Source organism: Ctenopharyngodon idella, chromosome 5 (genome assembly GCF_019924925.1).
Source record: "Ctenopharyngodon idella isolate HZGC_01 chromosome 5, HZGC01, whole genome shotgun sequence".
Taxonomy (NCBI): domain Eukaryota; kingdom Metazoa; phylum Chordata; class Actinopteri; order Cypriniformes; family Xenocyprididae; genus Ctenopharyngodon; species Ctenopharyngodon idella.
This window is the reverse complement of record NC_067224.1, coordinates 1,536,423-1,557,973: the sequence shown is the minus strand read 5'-3', so window position 1 is coordinate 1,557,973 and position 21,551 is coordinate 1,536,423. Positions and strand designations below refer to the sequence as shown.

General features: G+C 38.0%; 1 protein-coding gene across 1 annotated transcript in view; it reads left to right on the top strand.

Annotated features, from left to right (window-relative positions):
• Window positions 1–21,551, top strand: part of brinp1 (bone morphogenetic protein/retinoic acid inducible neural-specific 1) — a 165,863-nt gene that overhangs the window by 22,798 nt on the left and 121,514 nt on the right. Inside the window, exon 2 of the mRNA XM_051894306.1 lies at window positions 14,300–14,567. Within this exon, the coding sequence (XP_051750266.1) occupies window positions 14,350–14,567 (218 nt within the window). The 5' untranslated portion in view covers window positions 14,300–14,349. The remainder of the gene's footprint in view (window positions 1–14,299; window positions 14,568–21,551) is intronic.

Genomic DNA, 21,551 nt, shown 5'->3' with positions numbered 1-21,551 from the left:
CGGCAAGGAATGGAGAAAAATCCCTATCCCTCTCCGGTCAGGCATTTGTTTTCATGAAACTTCCATTTGCTTGATGAAAACAGAAAGGAAAACAAAGCAATTGTACAGACGCAGGTTCATCCATCTATAAAACAGAACATAATTTACTGGCGTGTTTAGCAAGTATATGCTCTCACATAACGGCATAGACTGGTCGACTACAGTGCAGATTATTCTGGAAACGCCTACTGACTTGTAAAGTCAGTATAAAGTCAAAATAGATGATCCCTTGTTAAAAGAAGTGCACTTAATTGTATTAAATGCACGCTTGAAGTTTACTGCAAATCTTAAAAGTACACTCTAAAAATGCTGGGTTAAAAACAACCCAAGCTGGGTTGAAAATGGACAAACCCAGTGATTGGGTTAAATGTTTGACCCAACCTGCTGGGCAGTTTTATTTAACTCAACTATTATTTAAAAATTACTGTATGACTGGCTTAAAATTAACCCAAAATATATTGGAAATTAAAAATTAGTCATAAGTATTATGGGGCAACAACAGTAATTAAAAGTTAACATTAATTAATAAGCAATTTAATAAATGTTTATTGTTTAACTATTCATTAAACATATTAATAAATGTTAATTTCCAACATATTTTGGGTTCATTGTAAGCAAGCAATACAGTCATTTTTAAACAATAGTTGAGTTAAATTAAACTATCCAGCAGGTTGGGTCAAACAATTAACCCAACCGCTGGGTTAAAAACACCCCAATCGCTGGGTTTGTCCATTTTCAACGCAACTTGGGTTGTTTTTAACCCAGTATTTTTTAGAGTGTATATTAAAAGAAACTGTACTTGCAGATAATATTAATGAAACAAAAGGCCACTTAAGTGTACTTAAAAAGTACACTTTCATGACTGTTTCTTAACACACTTCAATACTTATAAAAAGTGCACTTTGTAATAATGTAAAATTGAGAGATTTACTTTAAAGTATTTAAATCATCGTGTTTGAATAATGTTTTTCGTGTTTTAAAGAAGTACACTTATTTTGATATGTCGACTAATATACTAAAGCACATGTATAGTTTCAACTAGACAACAGAATTATTTCAAAGATAACAGATAATTATAAAATTACATATAAAGATGTACTTAACCCCTACTTAAATCGGTAAAACTAATTGCATTTGATATAAATGTAAACTTAATTGCACTTAACATGGAATAAAGTGTCTGAAAACATTACATTCAGTTGGCATTTTAGTACATTCTTTAAAAGTATATTATTTCCGTAATAAGTTGTTTTAAAAGTGTACTTCTTTTCCACAAGAGACCAAAATAATAGACAGAAGTGTAAAATAAATAAATAAATAAATAATAATAATAATCAAAGAATTTCTACCTCAAAGTCACATGAGATGACGCTTGGTAAAAACAAATAACTTGTGTGAACCTAGTCGATTCAAATGGTGATTAAGAATGAATTATCTTTTGTTTAATTTAATTCGCTACAAGCCTAGCATGGCTAATTTATCTGGAACAAACTCCCAAACACCTTGACCGGCCAAGCTGTCGGTCTGAGCGCGTTAATTACTTGGCTTTACGACAGCGGCCGTCCTGCTCAGAAGCACTCAGCGAAATGACCCGTCCACGGCAGCGGTTCCGCTCGGAGGCGTTTCTGTCTCTGCCTCCGTTCTTCATTGATCCTCCTCGTCTCCTCCCCTGCCGGATCGGAGGACCGTAATTCACCGGCCAGGTAAATTGGAACAATAAGTCAGACCATTAGTGAATTAGTTTGTTTTGAAAATCGTGCATTGATCTGAGCTCTGCTGATTGGGTTGAGGCAAGCGTGGGCATTTAATTATCCTGCCGAGAGTGCTGAGCTCAGACTCCTGAAGGTCAGTGTGCACGAGCCGTATGAATCCGCTGCGCTCGCTCGCTTTCGGCGGCTGTAATTGGCAGAGCGTTTGTGTGGCCGTCCAGAGAGGTGTGCGGTGCCTGCAGCGCTTTCATAATTGTGACGCCTCCTAATCTGAACGGGACAAATTGCACTACACTCGCTTTACCCTCCCCTGATTAGCTCTCCCCCGTAGTGCAGCGTGCGACATGAATACAAATCTAATATGAAATAATATAAAACAAGAACGCAGTCAGAGTCCTGCCGGTTGGCCGGTAGGACCTCGGGGGATTGAGTTTCTGTGGCAGATCGCCCAGCGTCTGCCGTTGCTGCCATGGTAGAACATCATTTTCTGGTGCAGTCTTTGTTAAAAAATGCCAGAGAAACACGATTTCAGCAGTTGTGTTCCAGATGACGCACTATACACTTGTACTATGCCAGGGGTACTCAAGTTCGGAGGCCAAGAGGGCCGCATTTAAACCACATAAAATGCCACAAAAGGGCCACAAATTACAACTTGCATCATAAGACTTTTATTTAATATTTGTAGGGTTTTTTTTTTTTTTTTTAACCTATCTAAGTCTTCATAGTCCTTTAATGGCTGTCCTTTTAAAGTGTCACTCATATGAATATGAAGAAAAAAAGCCAAATGCATTAAAAAAAAAAAAAAAAAAAAACATTCTTGAGCAAATAAACTCAAAGGACCTATTATGCCCCTTTTCACAAGATGTAATATAAGTCTCTGGTGTCCCCAGAATGTGTCTGTGAAGTTTCAGCTCAAAATACCCCACAGATCATTTATTATAGCTTGTCAAATTTGCCCCAATTTGGGTGTGAGCAAAAACACACTGTTTTTGTGTGTGTCCCTTTAAATGCAAATGAGCCGCTGCTCCCGCCCCCTTTCCAGAAGAGGGCGGAGCTTTAACAGCTCACGCTTCGGTCTCTCAACAACAACAAAGCTGGAGAAGCTCATGAATCTAGTGTTCAGTGCTCGTCTGTGCAGCCAACGACAGAACAGTTAGCATGCTTTGCTTCAACTTTTGCCATGGTGTTAGAACTGGTACACCGTTGTCGCTTGCGAAAACAAAATGGTTGCGCCGTGGGTGGAAATGTGCAGATTAAGGGCCGATAATATTATAATAAGGTCCCCTTCCTACGTCACAAGGGGAGTGAAATCTGAGCAACTTGTTTTTTCACATGCTTGCAGAGAAAGACATGCCAAAACAGAGTTACTGGGTTGTTCTTTTTCATGTTTTCTGGGTTGGTAGATGCACCACAGACCCGATTATAGAACTTAAACATGGAAAAAGTCAGAATCCTCCTACACCCGCGTACATTCTAATGCACTGTAAGGATTTCGTGATTGAGACAGACCTTAAAATGGCTGACTGCCTGATCAGTGCCCTGACTACTGAATTGAGACGCACCCCAACATTCCACATTTTTTCTGTATTATCAGGTATTTAAAATGCACTTTTTCTTAAAAGTACATATAGAAATGAATTTTAATAAATACATTAATATGAAATGTTATAAAATAGCCTATATGGTGAAACAGCTGTTTCACTTGATAGCTGTCAATTTATCATGTATTTTAGCATGATTGTATCATTGCATTGAGCAATTAGCATCTAGGACTGGAACTATCCATAAAAACAGATTGATAGAGCCAATACTAATAATATAGCATAACAGCATTTGAACTGTAAAGTGCCTGCTTTTATAGTTAAAGGCATTGGTGAACATCTAGATAACATTGATTGAGACTACTCAGGTTCAGACTATGCACATCGGGTTTAGAGGCCTTGGCACTGGGGTTTTGAAAACACTCTGACAGCAAACATTCAGCACAGCGTCTACAAGGGCAGTATGTGGTCTACATCGAGTGGATGGGGACTCGAGAACAAACCCAAACCCTCGACTTCCTCTCAGAGGAGTTTGTAGGCGGAAACTGTTCGATACGTCCTCACAAAGCACAATCTCTCTCGGTTCAATCCAGCAGCTCTTGGGAGCCGCAATACAAATAGGGGACAAGCCTCCATCCCTGTGAAGTGTCAGGAACAAAGCGGAGCTCAGCCCCTATGAAGGGAAACAGCGATTGATTGAGTCCACACAAGACCTGCATTAGGAATGAGATTTCTGAATAAAGCAGTGAAGACAGGAAGCTCTGAGAGTGAATGAGACCATTTAACAGGCTCAAAAAAGGGAAAAACAAGAATTAGCCGAATGAGTGCAAGAGGGTTTAATGAAGAAAAAACAAATCTAAGCTCATTATTATTTTTCCGATTCTTCTGAGAGCAAATTTTTTAACAGTAACTCATATTAGCAATGTCAGCATGCCAATTCATGTTAGCAAAATGCTAAAACATAGATGTTAGCAATATGTTAAAACATGTTGGCAATGTGATTATACAAGTTAACAACAGGCTAAACCATGTTAGAAAGATGCTAATAATGTGGTAAAACATGCTTGTGATGAGCTGAAAATGCAAGAAAAATGCTAAAATATGCTATCATTTTCTTAAAACATGTAAACAATGTGCTTAACATGCAGAAACATGCTAGAAACATGTCAACAATGTTATCAATGAGCTAAAACTTGTTAGAAAGATGTTAACGATATGTTAAAACATGCTGGTAAAGTCATCATACAGGTTAACAACTGTTAGTGCTAGTGATGAGCTAAAATGTTAAAAACATGCCATAAACATGCCAAAAACCTGCTATAAGTGTGTTAAACATGCTATGAACATGCTGTTAAAGCATGTAAACAATCTGCTAAACATGCAGAAACATGCTAGAAACATGTTAGCGACATGTTATCAATGTGTTAGTAACATGCAAAATCATGCTAGCAATGTGCTAAACCATGTTAGAAACATGTTAAAAATGTTAGCAACATGTTAGAAATGTGCTAAAACATTTTAGCAACATTTTTAACATAAATGTGTTAAAATATGCAGCAATAATTTTATAATAAATTTTAAAAGTTTTGTTGTCACAGCAAGTTGGTCCTTGGTTCATGTCCGGCTGACCATATGGTACAAGTGCTTTGGTCAATTAGGTGCATGAAAAAGACTGCAAGTATTATCATTTGCTACACTGGGTCATAAGTGGATTTGTTTAATCTCCAGACACCCATCAATAAGTGAATTCACATTGACAAAACGTGGGTCCTTCAGGCAGTGGAGAGAAAACCGTGAGAGATTTGTAAACAGCATGTGTCTTTCTCCGAGGGAGACGACTAAAGCACAAGAGCAGATAATAGTATGAGTGTTTAATATGAAATGTCTTGTCATACAGCGCATCAGCAGGAGGATATTCATCTGTGAGACCCTCTTCTGAAGACGACTGGTGTTCATTGATTTTCAAGTGCAAGAAATTTATAATTCTGTGTTGTGGAAATCCAGTGCGTTTACTCACTTAAGTTATTTAGCAGACACGCTTTATTCTAAGCAATACAGAGACGGACACCCTGTGTAGTGTTTTGCATTCACAACCCATTGTGCTTCCATAATATAAAACTAGAAAAAAAAAAAAATGTATAGGCCATAACTTGATGCTGCAATGTGGGCGTTCCTTACCAGAATGAATTAGAGCTGAATGTGAGCTTGCGATGCCTAAATAGCTGTTTGACTGATTAACCAGTAGCTCGCACTGCGTATACGAGACATCAGCTACAAAAGACAGTTCAGGGTGGTTGTGGCAATGATGAGATCTATTATGCCCCTTTCACAATATGTAATGTAAGTCGCTGTTGTTCCCAAAATTTGTCTGTTAAGTTTCAGCTCAAAAAACCCCACAGATCATTTATTATAGCTTGTCAAATTTGTCCCATATTTGGGTGTGATCAAAAACACGCCGTTTTTGTGTGTATCCCTTTAAATATGCAAATTAGCTGCTGCTCCCGGCCCCCTTTCCAGAAGAGGGCGGAGCTTTAACAGCTCGCGCTTCGGTTGCTCAACAACAACAAAGCTGGAGAATCTCACGCAGCCACAATGAGGATTGTCAGTAATGGTGTTCAGCCTTACATTGTTCAAACCGGAGTCGACGCTGATGGAGAGACTCAGGAAGAAGTTACAACTTTTAGAATGAAACTGGACGTTTCTGAATGGTTAGTGGATAAATTTATGTAGTTGCTGTGGAGTTGATTCAACTCATCCACTAGCATGTGCCGTCATGTTAATCTTTTGTGCAAATCCAGCGTTGAATTGATCCTTGTTTGTGAAGCAGTCTTGCGTAAAATGATGGCATGACAACAACACTCTACTACAACAACTCTTCCTCTTCTCTAAAGCAGCCCAACATGGCCTCGCCCCCTTTGTTGCGTGTTCTCGGGGGCGGGGTTTATGTAAATTGTGAGGTTTGTGTCAGTTGTCAGTAACCCAGGAAGAAGCTCGTTGTAGTCCCTACCAGCCGTTTGTTGTAGTCCTTAAACGGAGAATTCTACCTTTGCATTGAACTTTGATCATCGTAACTTTGCAGATGTTGTTTATGCTCAAACAGCAACATTACACACTAACTAAAGTTAAAAAAATGAAATCATAATCACGGACCCCTTTAAGAAAGCTTTATGCCAAAAATAAACTTTTTTCTTTGGAAAAACATGCACCGATGAATCATGCACAACAGGACCAAGGACATTTATTAAGAAAGCAAACTGGGTCAATTTTAGTTTTATGTGGACCTTACCCAGGTCCGTCAAGGTGACTGTATTCATTTTAAACGGTACAATAAAGCATGGCATTGTAAGTATTCTGTTGACCTCCTGCCTCTGCAATGTTTTCCGTAATGCACATGCAATTTTCCCGATTAGATAGGAAGAGGTGCATTACTTAAAGTGAGAGGATGAATAAATTATGACCCTGTTGCCCCGACAGACAATGTGGCTCTTCATGCACAATAAACATTAATCATGGCGCAAATTGCATTATTTTGCTAGACATCTAAACAGTTCCCCTGCTTGCAATGTCACAGTATTGCACTCAGTGCAGTATAAATGTGCACAGATTAATTATTATATGTTTGTACTTTTCCGTAAGCCTGCGGTGGGTTTGGCCGCGTGCCTCAGTGGCTCTCTGAGCACCACAAGAAATATCAATATCAGACACCGTTTGTCATGGTCAGTCCTTTAGATGCTGGGATCGCTTTTCGTTTGATGCATGTGCTTCTCTTCGGTTAAAAGACAATTTGCATCAATTCTTGTAGTTCAAACAACAACAAGAACTCTATAGAGGCTCATATGTGCTACACACAGTTTGTGAAAAAGAAGTACACTTTAGCATACTAAAGAGTACAGAATATGGAAATAATATACTTTAAAACCAGTAAACCACAAACCAGTCTGTTCAAGTCAAACACACCTGAAGCACATGATGGCCGTCTGTATGAAAGCCTGGCTTCAGTGCTCAATGCAGGATGAGTGTTTGAGAGCTGTGGGATTGTAGTGAGAATCTGAATGTCATTAGAATAACCCTGGATGCTCTTATCGATCCAATAAAGTCCAGCAGTTATGGCTGAGATTTCTCTAGAGCAGCGTGTCGTTCAGAGGTGACTATGACAGTGTGAGAGAGTGACGATTCTGGAATCATTTGTTATGTTGTTTCAAAGCCGTATTTCTACCACGAAACACAAAAGAAGATGTTTAGCAGATTTCCCACTCAAGAAAATAAGTTATGCAGGTTTGGAACAACATGAGTAAATGATGACGGACATCTCATTTTTGCTGAGTTTTTGCTTTAAGTAGGTATGAGAGGAAATTATCTAGTGTTTCTTAAAGAGACACTTTCAGACATGCAAAATAGTTGGATATTTAGCCATGACAACTTTCTCTCCTTCATTTGTAAAAACTGCTGACATCACAATTAAGAATATTTTCTGTAATGTGGGTCATTACACTTATTATAAATATTTCAGTATTTTTAGGGGGTCAAGCGTGTAGCTCTGAAACCCTATTGTTATTGTTAAATTTTCCAAGGATCAGCATTCTCCCCTAAAAGTGATCGGGCAGACCAAACCTCGCCCCAAGGCTCGCCCCTATCAGCCTGACGGGGGCGCTACAGTGGGCAAACGTATGAAATGGCGCATATCTCCTGAACCATTTGGCGTAAGCTCAAATGTCTAAATCTCAAAACCAGTGCAGTGAGATTCTCCTGAGTCTGATTGTCAATAGTTATCAAAAAAAAAAAAAAAGTTGAAATTTCGATTCACGGTCCCTAATGAACACTAAAACCTTCAAAGTGGGTGGAGCCACTTTTACGAAAATGGCTATAACTCGTGAACGGAATGAGATATTTTCACCAAACTTGGCACACGTGTAAGAGCTCATTCTGTGGTCGCGTGAAAAAGGACGCAGCGATTGGCCAGTTGGTGGCGCTATAACAGCAAAAAAACATAAAAATGGCTATAACTACTTCACCGTTAGTCCAATTGGCATGCAGTGTTTTCGACTGAGGTGCCAAGACTGTCTGTGAGGACATTGACGCATCTCAAAAAACATGTCCACCATCGGCCACTGAAGTTTGAGCAGCTATCAAAAAAAAAGTTAACGGAGGCCGATTGGAGCGAAACTCGCTGGGCCTGTTTGACTCATGGCCCTAGACGTCTGTGAGAAATTCAAAAGAAATTGACCACCAGGGGACGCCTTCGCGTTTTTCCTGTGCGCAAACGATCATGTATGTGCAATTTTTCGCGCACGCCCACGAAATTCGTACCACATGGTAGAACTCCTCATTCTGAGCAACTTTCATTAAATATTGGAAATTAATTCAAAAACCAACTTTGGCGAACTAGTCCTAGGTTTTTGGCTCAACCTTGATAACTTAAAAAGGTTTAAAAACCGTATATATATCCAATGGTAAATTGCATGTATTGGCTGTAAACAGTCTTTTCCATGTATGATCGAGATGGTTACAGGTTTGACTAATTAAAACAAAAAACTCTTTTTACGCATGTGTTTAAAGGCCTTAAAGCACCTGAACCCTGTTAATTGCTGCTTGCAGCTATAATTATTATTTGATTTTCTTTCAAAGTTTGTAATACAAAAAAAACAATCAAATACAGATCAGACTTATTTTAGTATAACTGAAATAACGTTATAATTTTTATTAATATTTTGAGTTTTTATTTTATGAATTTTCTGTTTTCATTTTAATTTTGTTGTATGTTTTATATTTAATAATAATAATAATAATATATCTAAATATTTGTTATTAATTTGTACTACAGTATTTTTTTTTTTATTAGTGCATCAACTTAAAATAAAATGAAAACAAATCTTGCCTTGGCAACTAGCTGAAAGAAAGTTGTTTATTTAATTTAATTTTTCAGTTAAAGTTTAATAACATTGAAATAATGTTTATAACTAAATGCTAAATTTCAAAGCTGTATCATGAATACATTAACTTTGCTGCTCTGTTATTATTCACCTTGACTTTGTAATTACAGTTACTATCAGTGACCTTTGAAAAAACTACAGTTAAAAACTACCGTACTGAACTTTACCCTTTGGTGTGAATATGTCAAAGGGTTAACGTGTCTCTCTCCACATTTTTAATTTCAGTAAAATGATGCATTGTTACATTGTGACAGGCAACCTCAGATTAGTCTGAACTAATTAGTTAAAGGAGCCCTCATTAGACGGCTCAGCTGCATATTTGTCATTGCTGCCACTGCGGGTGACACTTCCAGCAGAACTCAGAGACTCCAAGATCTTCATTCATTAAAGACTGTAAACAGCCGTACAGGAAGTGGGAAGAAATTATTTAATTGATAATTAGATAATTGCATAGAAGAGAGGATATTAATCTGCATTCAGTTGCCTGGAGCTCTTAGCATATACCTCTTAATTATTTATGTACTGTATAAAGACCTGAAAACACCTTTAGGGTGAGTAGGATGTTTGTAAGAAGGCAACGTCCATAAATTTACATGGATCATATATTATCAGATAGTATTAATAATACATTCTTTTGCCTGCAGAACGCTAATTATGGAAGTATGCTTGGTATAATTCATTAATGTTTCATAACCTTTTTTTTTTTTTTTGAAAGGTGGGTAAGGTCAGATTTTATTAACAGTGAAAACACAAACATGTAATTAGTTTCCCAAACTACAAGCTGCTCTACTCATAATTTACATCCACACTACCCTTTTAAAATGGCTACAGCAGAAGTTAAAAAAAAAATAGCTAAATGATTACATTGAAGTTATTTATGAGGACAACATCTTAATAAACATGAAATAAATGATGATATATATATATATATATATATATATATATATTATCAGATAGTATTAATCTCACAAAAGACAAAAAAATAAGATCTTAATTAGGGCAACGGCATCAAACGTACATAAATTAATGTGAAAAAGGCCATTATGCCCTTTTTCAAACTCTTGATGTTGTTTTTGGGCTCTACTAGAACAGGTTTTCCTGCTTGAATGTTGATTATTTTCCTCATATTCTCCATTGTTGCAGCTCCTCTCTTCCCAGTCTGTCAGTAACGCTCTGTTTAGTTCCTGTCTCTATGAAGCCCCTCCTTCTGAAAAGCACAGTGTGCTCTGATTGGTCGGCTGGAGCAGTGTGTTGTGATTGGTGTTTGGGAAATGTCCCGCCCCTTACCATAACCGGCAGTTTCAACACACTACTAACTAACTCAACCAGGCCCCGCCCCTTTATTCTGCGTATGAATTATTTAAAAGAGGAATATTGTGTCGTGTTTGTTCCTGGAAAAAAACTCAAAACTACAATGGAGGCGTTTCATGGATTTCAGAAACACTGACAATGATATAGAGAAGAACTCTCACTGGAGGGACTTTGAAACTTTGCGGAGCTTTTTCATGCTCAAACAGCAACATTAAAGAAAGATGAACAGGGAAAAAAGCATAATAGGTCCTCTTTAAGTGCAACTAATAAAACTACAAAACGCCATAATGTATAAAAATGACCCAAATCTAGTGACAACAGTGACATTTAATTAAATATTTTCCTCTAAAGAAGCAGCAAAAATGATTTTTTATGGTCTTATTCATACTAAAATGTATACAAAGGGGAGTTGCATCAGCTATAGGACTGAAAGCACAATATAATGTACACACTTCTGAGGTAAAAAGGACAAGCAACTGACTGAGCTTCTGTTACACTACTGAGAACTGTTAGTTTTAGTTGCTGTGTCACGTCACATGCTGTCTGATATTCTTCATGAGGAGGTAAATGTTGTTTTTTAATAGCACAGAGTTTGGGCTTCTAGAGCTGGAGGGGAAGATCTTGAGGATCATTACAGATGAAAATGGCTCTTATCGCGACATAAAAACACGCTGCTGGATAGACAGTCATAAAGAGTGCTGCTGACATATGCTGTGATATGGAAATGCATCTCATTTTAATAGCATATACACAGGCTGGTCGTGTTAAACTCGCATATATTTTGCCTTTGCAGGCGAATTTCACAGAGACAAGACCTGTGCTATATATTTCACAAATTATATATAATAAAATATTAATAAAGTGTTTTGCAAAAAAGACAGTGAAGAATATTTTTAGAACCAAAACATTTTGCATTTTTTCCTCCAAAATGGTCCTCTAAAAAAAAAAAAAAAAAACAAAAAAAAAAAAACAGCAACAACACATGATTCTTATTACTGTCATTAAAATCATCCAGAAATTAAACTCAGTACAACACACACTACAAACTAAAAATGATAACATCTAAATGATATGGTCTTATTCAAGTCAAAATATTGTTTAGCATCACTGAAGCAACATAAACACAATTTATACCAGCAAAATTCATTTTTATGGATTGAATCAAGTGAAATACAGCTCCTGAAGGGTTACCACTTTACACAGTGTACCATTATCTTTACTTACAACTTAAAAATGTCTTTTTTAACATCACAGTACTGAGAACGGTCCACTTTTCTTCCATTTGGAGGTGAAACATGACATAAAGGATGAGCTGACTTTTTTTTCTTGACTCAGAAGTATAAATTATGAGATGATATGGATTTTTCATGCAGTATTTATCTTGCAAAAGAACAAGATCTTAATTAGGGTAATCACATCAAACTCACATAAATGTATGTCAACTGCAACTAATAAAATGATAAAATACCTTAATATACTGTTTAAAAAGACTCAAAAACCTAGTGACAAACAGCAACACTTAATTAAATATTATTCTCGAAAGAAGATGTAAAATGACTCCGAATATGTGACTTTTTTTTTTTTTTTCGCCCTAAAATTTTGCCAATGCTATTTTTTTTTTTTTAAAGAGGAGCTGCATCGGCTATACAACTGTATAAAACAAAGTGACCAAAAAACATTTTTTCTTGACTCAGATTCATAATTCCATGGCTTGTGTTGTTTTATAATGTTTACATCTCTGTTACAAATTCTTTTTACAGGAGCGTATTTACTCATGTCCATCTCACTTTGCAGGGTATCAGTATGTACCCCTTAATTGCATCAATGAAGCTAATGCAATAAATTGATGTGCGAATGCACGCACGGCGTTAATTAGCCAGAGGAGATGCGCTGGCGTACTCCTCCACAAACCAAACCCATGTCACAACACATCATAACGCTGACACTCACCCCCGCTTGAACTTATCATGACACCAATTAGTCTGAATAAAGTGAAGGCTGTACTTCCTGTTTGTAATTCATCCTCGTCTGTGAAAAGGGCAGTGAGTCAGGTTAGTATGGAGCTCTGAAAACTGGCCGTCCGCCACGGAGGACGGTGGGATTTTAAAACAGCTAATACAATAAAATTTCACGCTGCTGTTGAGGGTTATGCCAACAAGATTAGGTTTCATACATTGGAATAACATGCCTGTGGTGACTTTTCTGCAATGTGATATTATGTTGAGTCCTGCACATTTCATGACACTTTCATAGTTACTCTCTTGAGTAGGTACTTATTTTGAATAAGCACCTACTCAAGAGAGTAACTCTTCATATATGGACGTTCCAAACCTGTAAGACTTTCGTTCATCTTGTTTTGATAAAATCTGAGAGATTTCTGTCCCTCCATTGACAACTACACAACTACCACTTTGACGCTTCAAAAAGTTCATAAAGAGATCATGAAACTAATCCATATGAATTAAGAGGTTTAGTCCAAATTTCTGAAGAGACTCTTTATATGATGAACAGACTGAATTTTGGCTTTATTCACATATAAACTCTGATCAGCGAACATAAACAGAAGCTCAACTGAACCTGCTTGTTGCACAAGCACAAACCTCTTGTGGAACGTGCTGCGTAACACGAGATTGAACCTCATTGGTTCTTTCTGAAGCTCAAACGTGCTGCGTAACACGAGATTGAACCTCATTGGTTCTTTCTGAAGCTCAAACGTGCTGCGTAAACTCTGATCAGCGAACATAAACAGAAGCTCAACTGAACCTGCTTGTTGCACAAGCACAAACCTCTTGTGGAACGTGCTGCGTAACACGAGAATGAACCTCATTGGTTCTTGTTGAAGCTCAAACGTGCTGCGTAACACGAGATTGAACCTCATTGGTTCTTGTTGAAGCTCAAACGTGCTGCGTAACACGAGATTGAACCTCATTGGTTCTTTCTGAAGCTCAAACGTGCTGCGTAACACGAGATTGAACCTCATTGGTTCTTTCTGAAGCTCAAACGTGCTGCGTAAAGCAAGAATGAACCTCATTGGTTCTTGCTGAAGCTCAAACGTGCTGCGTAACACGAGATTGAACCTCATTGGTTCTTTCTGAAGCTCAAACGTGCTGCGTAACACGAGAATGAACCTCATTGGTTCTTGCTGAAGCTCAAACGTGCTGCGTAACACGAGAATGAACCTCACTGGTTCTTGCTGAAGTTCAAACGTGCTGCCCTTATATTTAATCAAAAAGATCTTCAATTGTATTCCAAAGATGAACAAAAGTCTTAGGGGTTTGGAATAACGTGAGAGCGAGTAATTAATTACTTAATTTTCGTTTTTGGGTGAACTAATCCTTCAATCAAACCTATCATTAAAAATAATAGCGTAAACGATAGTGTAAACACTAGATAAAACATATTTGCTGAAGAATCATGCCATTTTAGCTTGGTTCTACAAGTCTTTGAGGTCTTTTATTGTGACTGGTTTCTCAAATCGTGCACCGTGGTAAAAGTGTTTTGAGGTTATACGATAGTATTGTGCAAGTCTTTATTATTCGATAATCTGCTACTGTAATCATAACTTTATGTGAAAAGGAATAAAAGTTGTTGGTGTTTTACTTCCTCCAGTGTTGATTTCAGCTGGAAACTGACGTGATTTGTATGTATTTTGACATGTTTTGAGTTTTGCAATTGACTTTTTTTTTTTTTTCCCAATGAACCTTCATAGGACATCCAGAGTTTTATGAATGACACTCAATTATCGTTTTGTGTTCTTCCCGTCCCGCAGGTCTCCGCAGAATGGAGCGAGAATGAGCAGAGAGCGGTCGAGAGTGAAGCATGAACTGGAGGCTCATTGAAGTCACTTACTTCCTGTTTATATGGGACCATATAACAGTTCAGTCTTCCCGCCAAGAGCCCTCGGCCAACGAACAGCATGTCACCAAGCAGTTTGATTGGCTCATCTCTGACCGTGGCCCTTTCCACCACTCGAAGGGGTACCTCTCCTTCATGGAAAGATTTCGCCAAGGATTCACGACCCGGTATAAAATTTATAGGTGAGTGCACTTAATAGACACTGTTTAGTGTGATAAGAGCTGAATCTCCTGTCCATATATGAAGTTTCTGCTGAAAAACGAGCGGATGGGCTTATGAAGAACTGCCCTCAGTGTGAACCTGTTTTATCATCTTATGGAGTTCAAAGCATCTCCAGCATTCAGTTCTGCCCATTCAGAGAGGAAGGATATGAGTACAATCTGATCAGCTCCTCAGTTATTGTGCTTTCAAGCTTCCCACGGTCATGAAAAACCTAGGAAATATCAGAGAATTTTAAAATAGTGTTTCCCAGGCCTGGAGAAAAGCATGGGCATTTCTGAGGTGAATTTGCTTGTAGTTGTGTTCTGTTCTGAAATAAGAAATTGCACTGTGTTTATAAGTGGGCTGAAGTTCTTGTGGAGCAGTGATTTTGGTTGTTGCCAATGAAAGTAATTTTAAGATCCTTAAAAATAAAGAGGGAACACTTTACGATAAGGTCACGTTTGTTAACGTTAGTTAATGCATGTTAGTCCATGTGTCACGGAGTGAGCAAACGATACGTGCGGATCCATATGCAGGCTTTTATTAATCAAAGACATGGTCGATAACAGGCATGGGTTGGCAACAGCAAACAGGTATAGAGCAGGCGTGACAGAGTATTCCAGGGACAAGCGTGGTTGATCAGTGGCAAACAATATCCAGGAGGGCTATGCTAAAGAATAATCCAGGGAAAACAGGCTATAGTCCAAGAGAGGTGCAAACAGAGTCCAAACGGCAAGGCAAGAGAGAAGTCCAAGACAGGCAGATAATCAGGAAACAGGCATCAAAAAGCAAGACACGACTACACTAAGACTAGAACTGGCTCCATAACGTAGCTATGCTAAACAGCTTAAATGCTAACAATACTCAGCCGTGAGAGAGAAGAAGTCCATGGCTTATGTACGGTGTGTGATTGGCTACAGCCGTGTGCGTAATCAATGCAGTGAATGATGGGAAATGTAGTCCGGGGTGAAGTGCAACAGTTAGTGTGGTTCAGAAGTCCATACAAAACAAAAAGACAGAACTGGGATCGTGACACCATGATACCTGATGCATTGAAACGTATTGTAAAGTGTTATCAGAAAGTTATTGCTGTGTTAAGGGTGCTCTTCGTTCAGGAGATTTAATGGAGCTTGCTGCTGTTGCAAACTTTGCATCATATGTCCTTGGGATAAATAAAAAACAATGAGTCATAAATGAGTGCACAGATTCCATACTGAGAAATCTTTGAGTTTGATTCTGATATGGTTTTGGGATATTGTTGGAATGCGACAGTGTTTTTCTCAGGAGAAACACCCGAGAAGCAAGATTTTTCTTTGGGTCTAGAGGACGAGAACAGGAATTAGTGGCACTTCTCATAATAAAACCACATGTTTGAGCATCGAGTCATTAAATTAATGACACACGCTCTCCAAGAGTCTGTAACTCCTCAGATCTTTACCGTGTGTCATTATTATATCTGTCTATGAAGTAACCTTCCTTCTGATTTATTAATTTGAAAATGTTACATATTCCTCCCTTGATGAAAGTTTCTTCTAAGGTTTAGAAAATTCACTAATCAATTCTGCAACAAGGCGGCCGAGCCTTGATTCTAGAAGTATCTTCCCATTCATTCTTTTTTTTCCATAGGGATTTCAAAAAGGTCTTTAATAAAGAGTTTTAAGCCGTGAACCAAAACGACCTGCTCCCAGATGAATCGCAACATTGGAAACATTGCCTTTGATTCGAGCCAAAAAGAAAAAAAAAAATCTTTGGAAGAAAGTAAGATTGTACATCGTTTATAATTGATCTTTGATGAAACTACTCATCCTGAATGGTACAATATAAAACTATTACCTTACTGTAAACAACACAGAAAGAACACTACATTTTATCTAAGTGGTTTGATGATGTAGGCAGATATTTATATTCATGGGGGTCGAGGTCACTGTGAAGCTCTTTTTTGGCTGAAAATAGTCAAACACGCTCTTGTCAGTCACGCGTTTGGCCACTGCTGAAGTCAGACACGCGCTTGTTAGTCACACGATTGACCGCTGCTGATGTCAGACATGTGATTAGGCTTGTTCGAGATGACCCACACTAGCCTGCCACCGGCTGGCGAGATCTGCCGGTTGCAGGCGGGGGACCAATGAACCAATGTCATTCATGGCAGATCACATGATTTTTGCATTGATTGTAGATGAAGAAGTAGATGCGATTGAAATTCCCATGTTTTCAATATCAGATATTCAATATCAAGACTGGTTAAATACAGGAACTTGTCCTAAGAAAAAACACACAACACATGTCATCCTTGTCATCACAGAATCTGACCAATGAGAATAAAGTGTGTCGTCATCGAAGCTTTCGCAGCCGATTTTGAGCAACTGCAGTGCCTGACCTAGGTGGCTGGTCTCGTTTTGCTCTCGCGGTACTTTGATGGCACGTGTGATCGTAAGGCGGCTGCAGCGCCGATCAAAGTCGGACAAATTTTCTTACCAGAACGCGTTGCTTTTGTCAGGCGGCAGCCAATCTTTGCGGCGCCGCATGAAGTCGAACAAGCCTCGAACAAGCCTGCTGATGTCAGATACGTGCTTGTTATTCACATGATTGGTCGCTGCTGATGTCAGACACATGATTGGCCACTGCTAATGTAAGACACGCTTGTTAGTCACACGATTGACCATTGCTAATGTCAGACAGGCGATTGGCCGCCGCTGAAGTCAGAATTAGCGATGGGAAGTTCGGATCATTTTACTGACTTGAATCTTTAAATCTCGTTCATCAAAATGAATGAATCTTTTTTCAAGTCATTTTGTTTATTTCATTCATTTCAGCAGAATATAATTAAAATGTTACATGTTAATGGCCAAATTCCCCAACACATGTACTTATGTGACGTTAATCACATTTTGAATAAGAAAAAAAAACAAAACTATAATGCAACCAAGGCCAAATTATGAGAAACAGAAAACGATTATTAATTCATTGCTTAGCTGGGTCTTCACCTCCCGATCTGAGTCGTTCGTTCTTTTGTCACGTCGTATCCCCGTAGGCTATAAGGCTACGCAGTCGGTACCGGATACTGAAATGATTAGTTCACCTCCCGAGTCTTCGGGTTTGAGACGTTCATTCTTTTGTCACATAACTGTACGTTGTTATTGTATGTAGGTATCTTTGCTTAATCCATATAATAGGTAAACATCACTTTGATAAAGTTTAAAGCAGTAACCAACTCATTGTTCCCGAGTCATATTAAAGATTTGTTTCAAATGAATGAATCGTTCATGATCGACCATCACTAGTCAGAATCGCGATAGACGGGCTCATGATTGGCCGCTATTGCAGTCAAACAAACGCGCACAGAACAAACAGTTTTTAATCTCCACCAAACAAAAAGATTTCAGGTCTGCACAAACCACCTAAGTGACCAATTTTGCTTCCAAAATGGCGAATTTTACTGAAAGAGGATAATTGTGCATCCTTGTGAATGCGGCACCTGTGTTAAGATATTGTGTTAAAAGAAGTCCTGCTGAAAAGTAATCAAAGAATGTACTGGATTATGGTTGGGATGCTAATGGACATTGCATGTACTTTTACAAGCTCTCACAGCGACTGCTGTTCTTTTCTCAAGTTCTTTTCACTGCACTTGGCGTGCAGTGACTTCAAAAACAAGCTTTCAAGATAATAACATAAAAAGTCACTGCAGAGGACACATACAATAGGTCTCTATATCTTCAGTGCATTAAAGGATAAAACTGCATTCAGGCAGTGTGGTCCCTCTAATGGTCTTAAAGTCTGCACTGAAGCGTGAGAGACAGTAGTGTTTTCACCTTGATGCACCAGTTCAGCTCAGGCCTTTGTGATCTCACTTGCTGTGCATAGAAGTGCTGTTTGTTTTCAAATTTAATATATCGTATATTAAAATGGCACACTCTAATCATTATGCAATTAAGGGATGTAATTAAAAGTTGCTGTTGTACACAGTATGAAAATGTCCTGCAGTGTTTGTCATCGAGAGATATTGCAAATAAGTGATGATGGTGCTATAATATGCCCTTAATGCTATAAGTAATGAATGCACTCCACGGAGGATTAAAATCATGCATTAAAATAATTTAATTCACAGCTAGCCGTGGATTATCCCACTTATACCATGGTCATTTGCCAGCATTGACAAGTTAAAGCTGTTAATGATGTTTGCAGTGTAATGTTTGACCGGAAGGGTAAAAATGGCTGTTATAGTTCGTCAGATCTAGCATTCTGCCCACTTTAAATCAGACACAGAGGTAAAGTAGTGCGTAAGATTACATTTATTTGAATTAATTATCGTGTGTGAATAACCTGCATCTGTTCAGCATCTGTCTCTATTAACAACAAAGCTGTAAGTTTAATTACTTCAAAACCAGTGATGTAACCCCCTTGTTGCTGAGAAATGTGATGTAGAGATTCAGTAGCGAAACTATTGTATTAATAAATGTCATGGGGCAGCGTTGATAACAAGCTTCTGTGATCCTGAATGTTTCTGTGTGTGTGTGCGTGTGTGTGTGTGTGTGTGCGTGTGTGTGTGCACAGCACAAACTCCGAGTGACGTATTCAATGAAAACAGAGCATTAATATAGAACAGTGATTTAAACTGACTTGGAACTACATGTGCATTAAACGGTTTTATTGCACACCTTTCAAACCAATCAAAATCAAGTATTCAGACAGACCATAGTATAAGCATATTTACAGCTATGTGAACAAATGGGCAAAAAAATTGTTTATGCAATAATTGTTTATGCATAATTGTTTTATGCAAATGTTGCATATTCACACTTGTATGTAAACACTATACAGACACTTAAAGCAGCCATTAGCATCTTTAATGCAATTATAAACCTGTTGCTTTCAGTGAGAAATCTTTAGATGAACAGCATGGGAATTTTATCATCATGAAGTCATATATTGGGGATTTTCAATCAACCACAATATTTTTTAGTTGCATTACACTATAATATAGATATTTTTGAGTGCCTAACTCAACAACTATGCCTAAAACTACCCACTTCCCAAGCAGATAAAAGTAGTCACAGGCAAAACAAAAAAATCCCTCAGTCATCTGTACATTCAGAAATCGCCGCCTGATGAAGCACTACAACGGCTTTCACGTTGTGTCTTGTGACTGATCGCTAACCAGTTAAGTTTCAATAAATGCTTTTTTTTTTTGGACTGGGGAAGTTTTTGAATGGTAAAAAGTTTGTACAACGAACTCTTTTAGCACAAAAGCACAAGCATTTCCCCCCTTTAAATGTAAAAGGGAAAACAGTGAAGCGGAAGGCTATAGATACAGAAGTGAAAATGAAACGTGTGTGTGTTTTAAAGCTTGGATACAGCCACAGTGAAATACTGGCATTGGCATTTATTCTTTCCTGATATAATATCCTTCCGTTGCCATGAAAACGTACCTGTCAGTATCAGTGACACTTACATAAATCACCCCACACTCTCAAATGTGTTACGTGTACGTGAGGATCTCACTTCTCAGAAGCTAAATGAACATTACTAGTGTTTTAGAGGTGAGGGACACTTGCAAAGTGCTTGTTAAAATCTAGTTTTTCTTTGTAACAGTGACTCTAGAGACTAAAAGATGCCTTGTAGAAACAGCATTCAGTGGCTCCACTCTAAACCAAGTAGAAAGCTGCCTAACTTGACACCGTTCTGATGAACACCAATGCAAATGGCATTGTGTGCATCCGTCAATGGCAAATCCAAGATGGCTAACAAGAAAGACAGAGAGAAATGTCAATTATAAATGTTTGTATAATGTGCATTATCAAGTGTCCCATGTGGTTCATTTGTGTAGCATGCAGAGTTCATGTCTAATGGAGTGTTTCAGATGAGGTTCCATTTAAGATGCTGCCTTAGTAGGTTGTAGCTCTTTAGGGATTGGAACAGAGCCACAGTTTATACACGGACCCTGTATACGTTTTTGTTTTTATATTTACATCATGATATAGTTAAACAATATCACACAAAAGAGAGTGCTGTTTTCCTAAATATCAGCACAGTTGCAAACGTAATATTGATGTTATGCAACAGTTCAAGAAACAAGTTAATATTGCAAGTTACATTTTAGACATAATATTGTGAATGCTGTTGACGAACAAAGCCACAGCAGATCCTTTGCGCATTTCCCAACAACACACAACTGTGTTTCTTTACTAATGGAATCTGCTTTTTGAATGAATCGAGTGAGTGGATGATTCAATAACCCAGTCATAACGACTTGGACTTGAAGCGGCACTGCACAGACTGATCGGTGTATGACTTCGAAAGCATACGGAGCTGTCTATCGCTCTCGCTGTACTTTGATGTCATACACCGATCGAACACACCTAATCACTTGATTCGTTCCTGAATGAATCAGTCATTTGAACAAATCATTGAATAAATGACTCGTTAATCAAGGCAGTGACATGCTGCCACTGACAGTTTTAGTTTCATATTTAAAGCATAATTTCATTAAAAAAATCAATTCATACTGCAATAATCATTTTTTAAACATTTAAGCATTATTTATGCATTTGTAATTGCAGTGTAAATGCATTAATGCCACAAAAATAGTCTGTAAATACATCTAAGCTTTTATCACCTCTACAAATATACCAAGATATATATATATATAAATTACGTTTAAATTAATTAAAACCTCGGTTATTTCTCATATGCGATGAGTGTACAACTTGGAAACAAACAAAACCATTCTGTCTTTTATGTGTTATATCAGTCTCAAAAATCAGAAAAAAGTCACTGCTGAGAACCATCTGTGTAGTGAAACACTTCCTGTGGTTTATGAAGAAAAACTGACGTATGTTATTTGGTCTGTGGCGTCCAGTCTTGATCAGCATTCTGGCGTGGTTGAATATGATTTCACTTTTTTAACTTAGTTAGTGTGTAATGTTGCTGTTTGATCATAAACAACATCTGCAAAGTTACGACGCTCA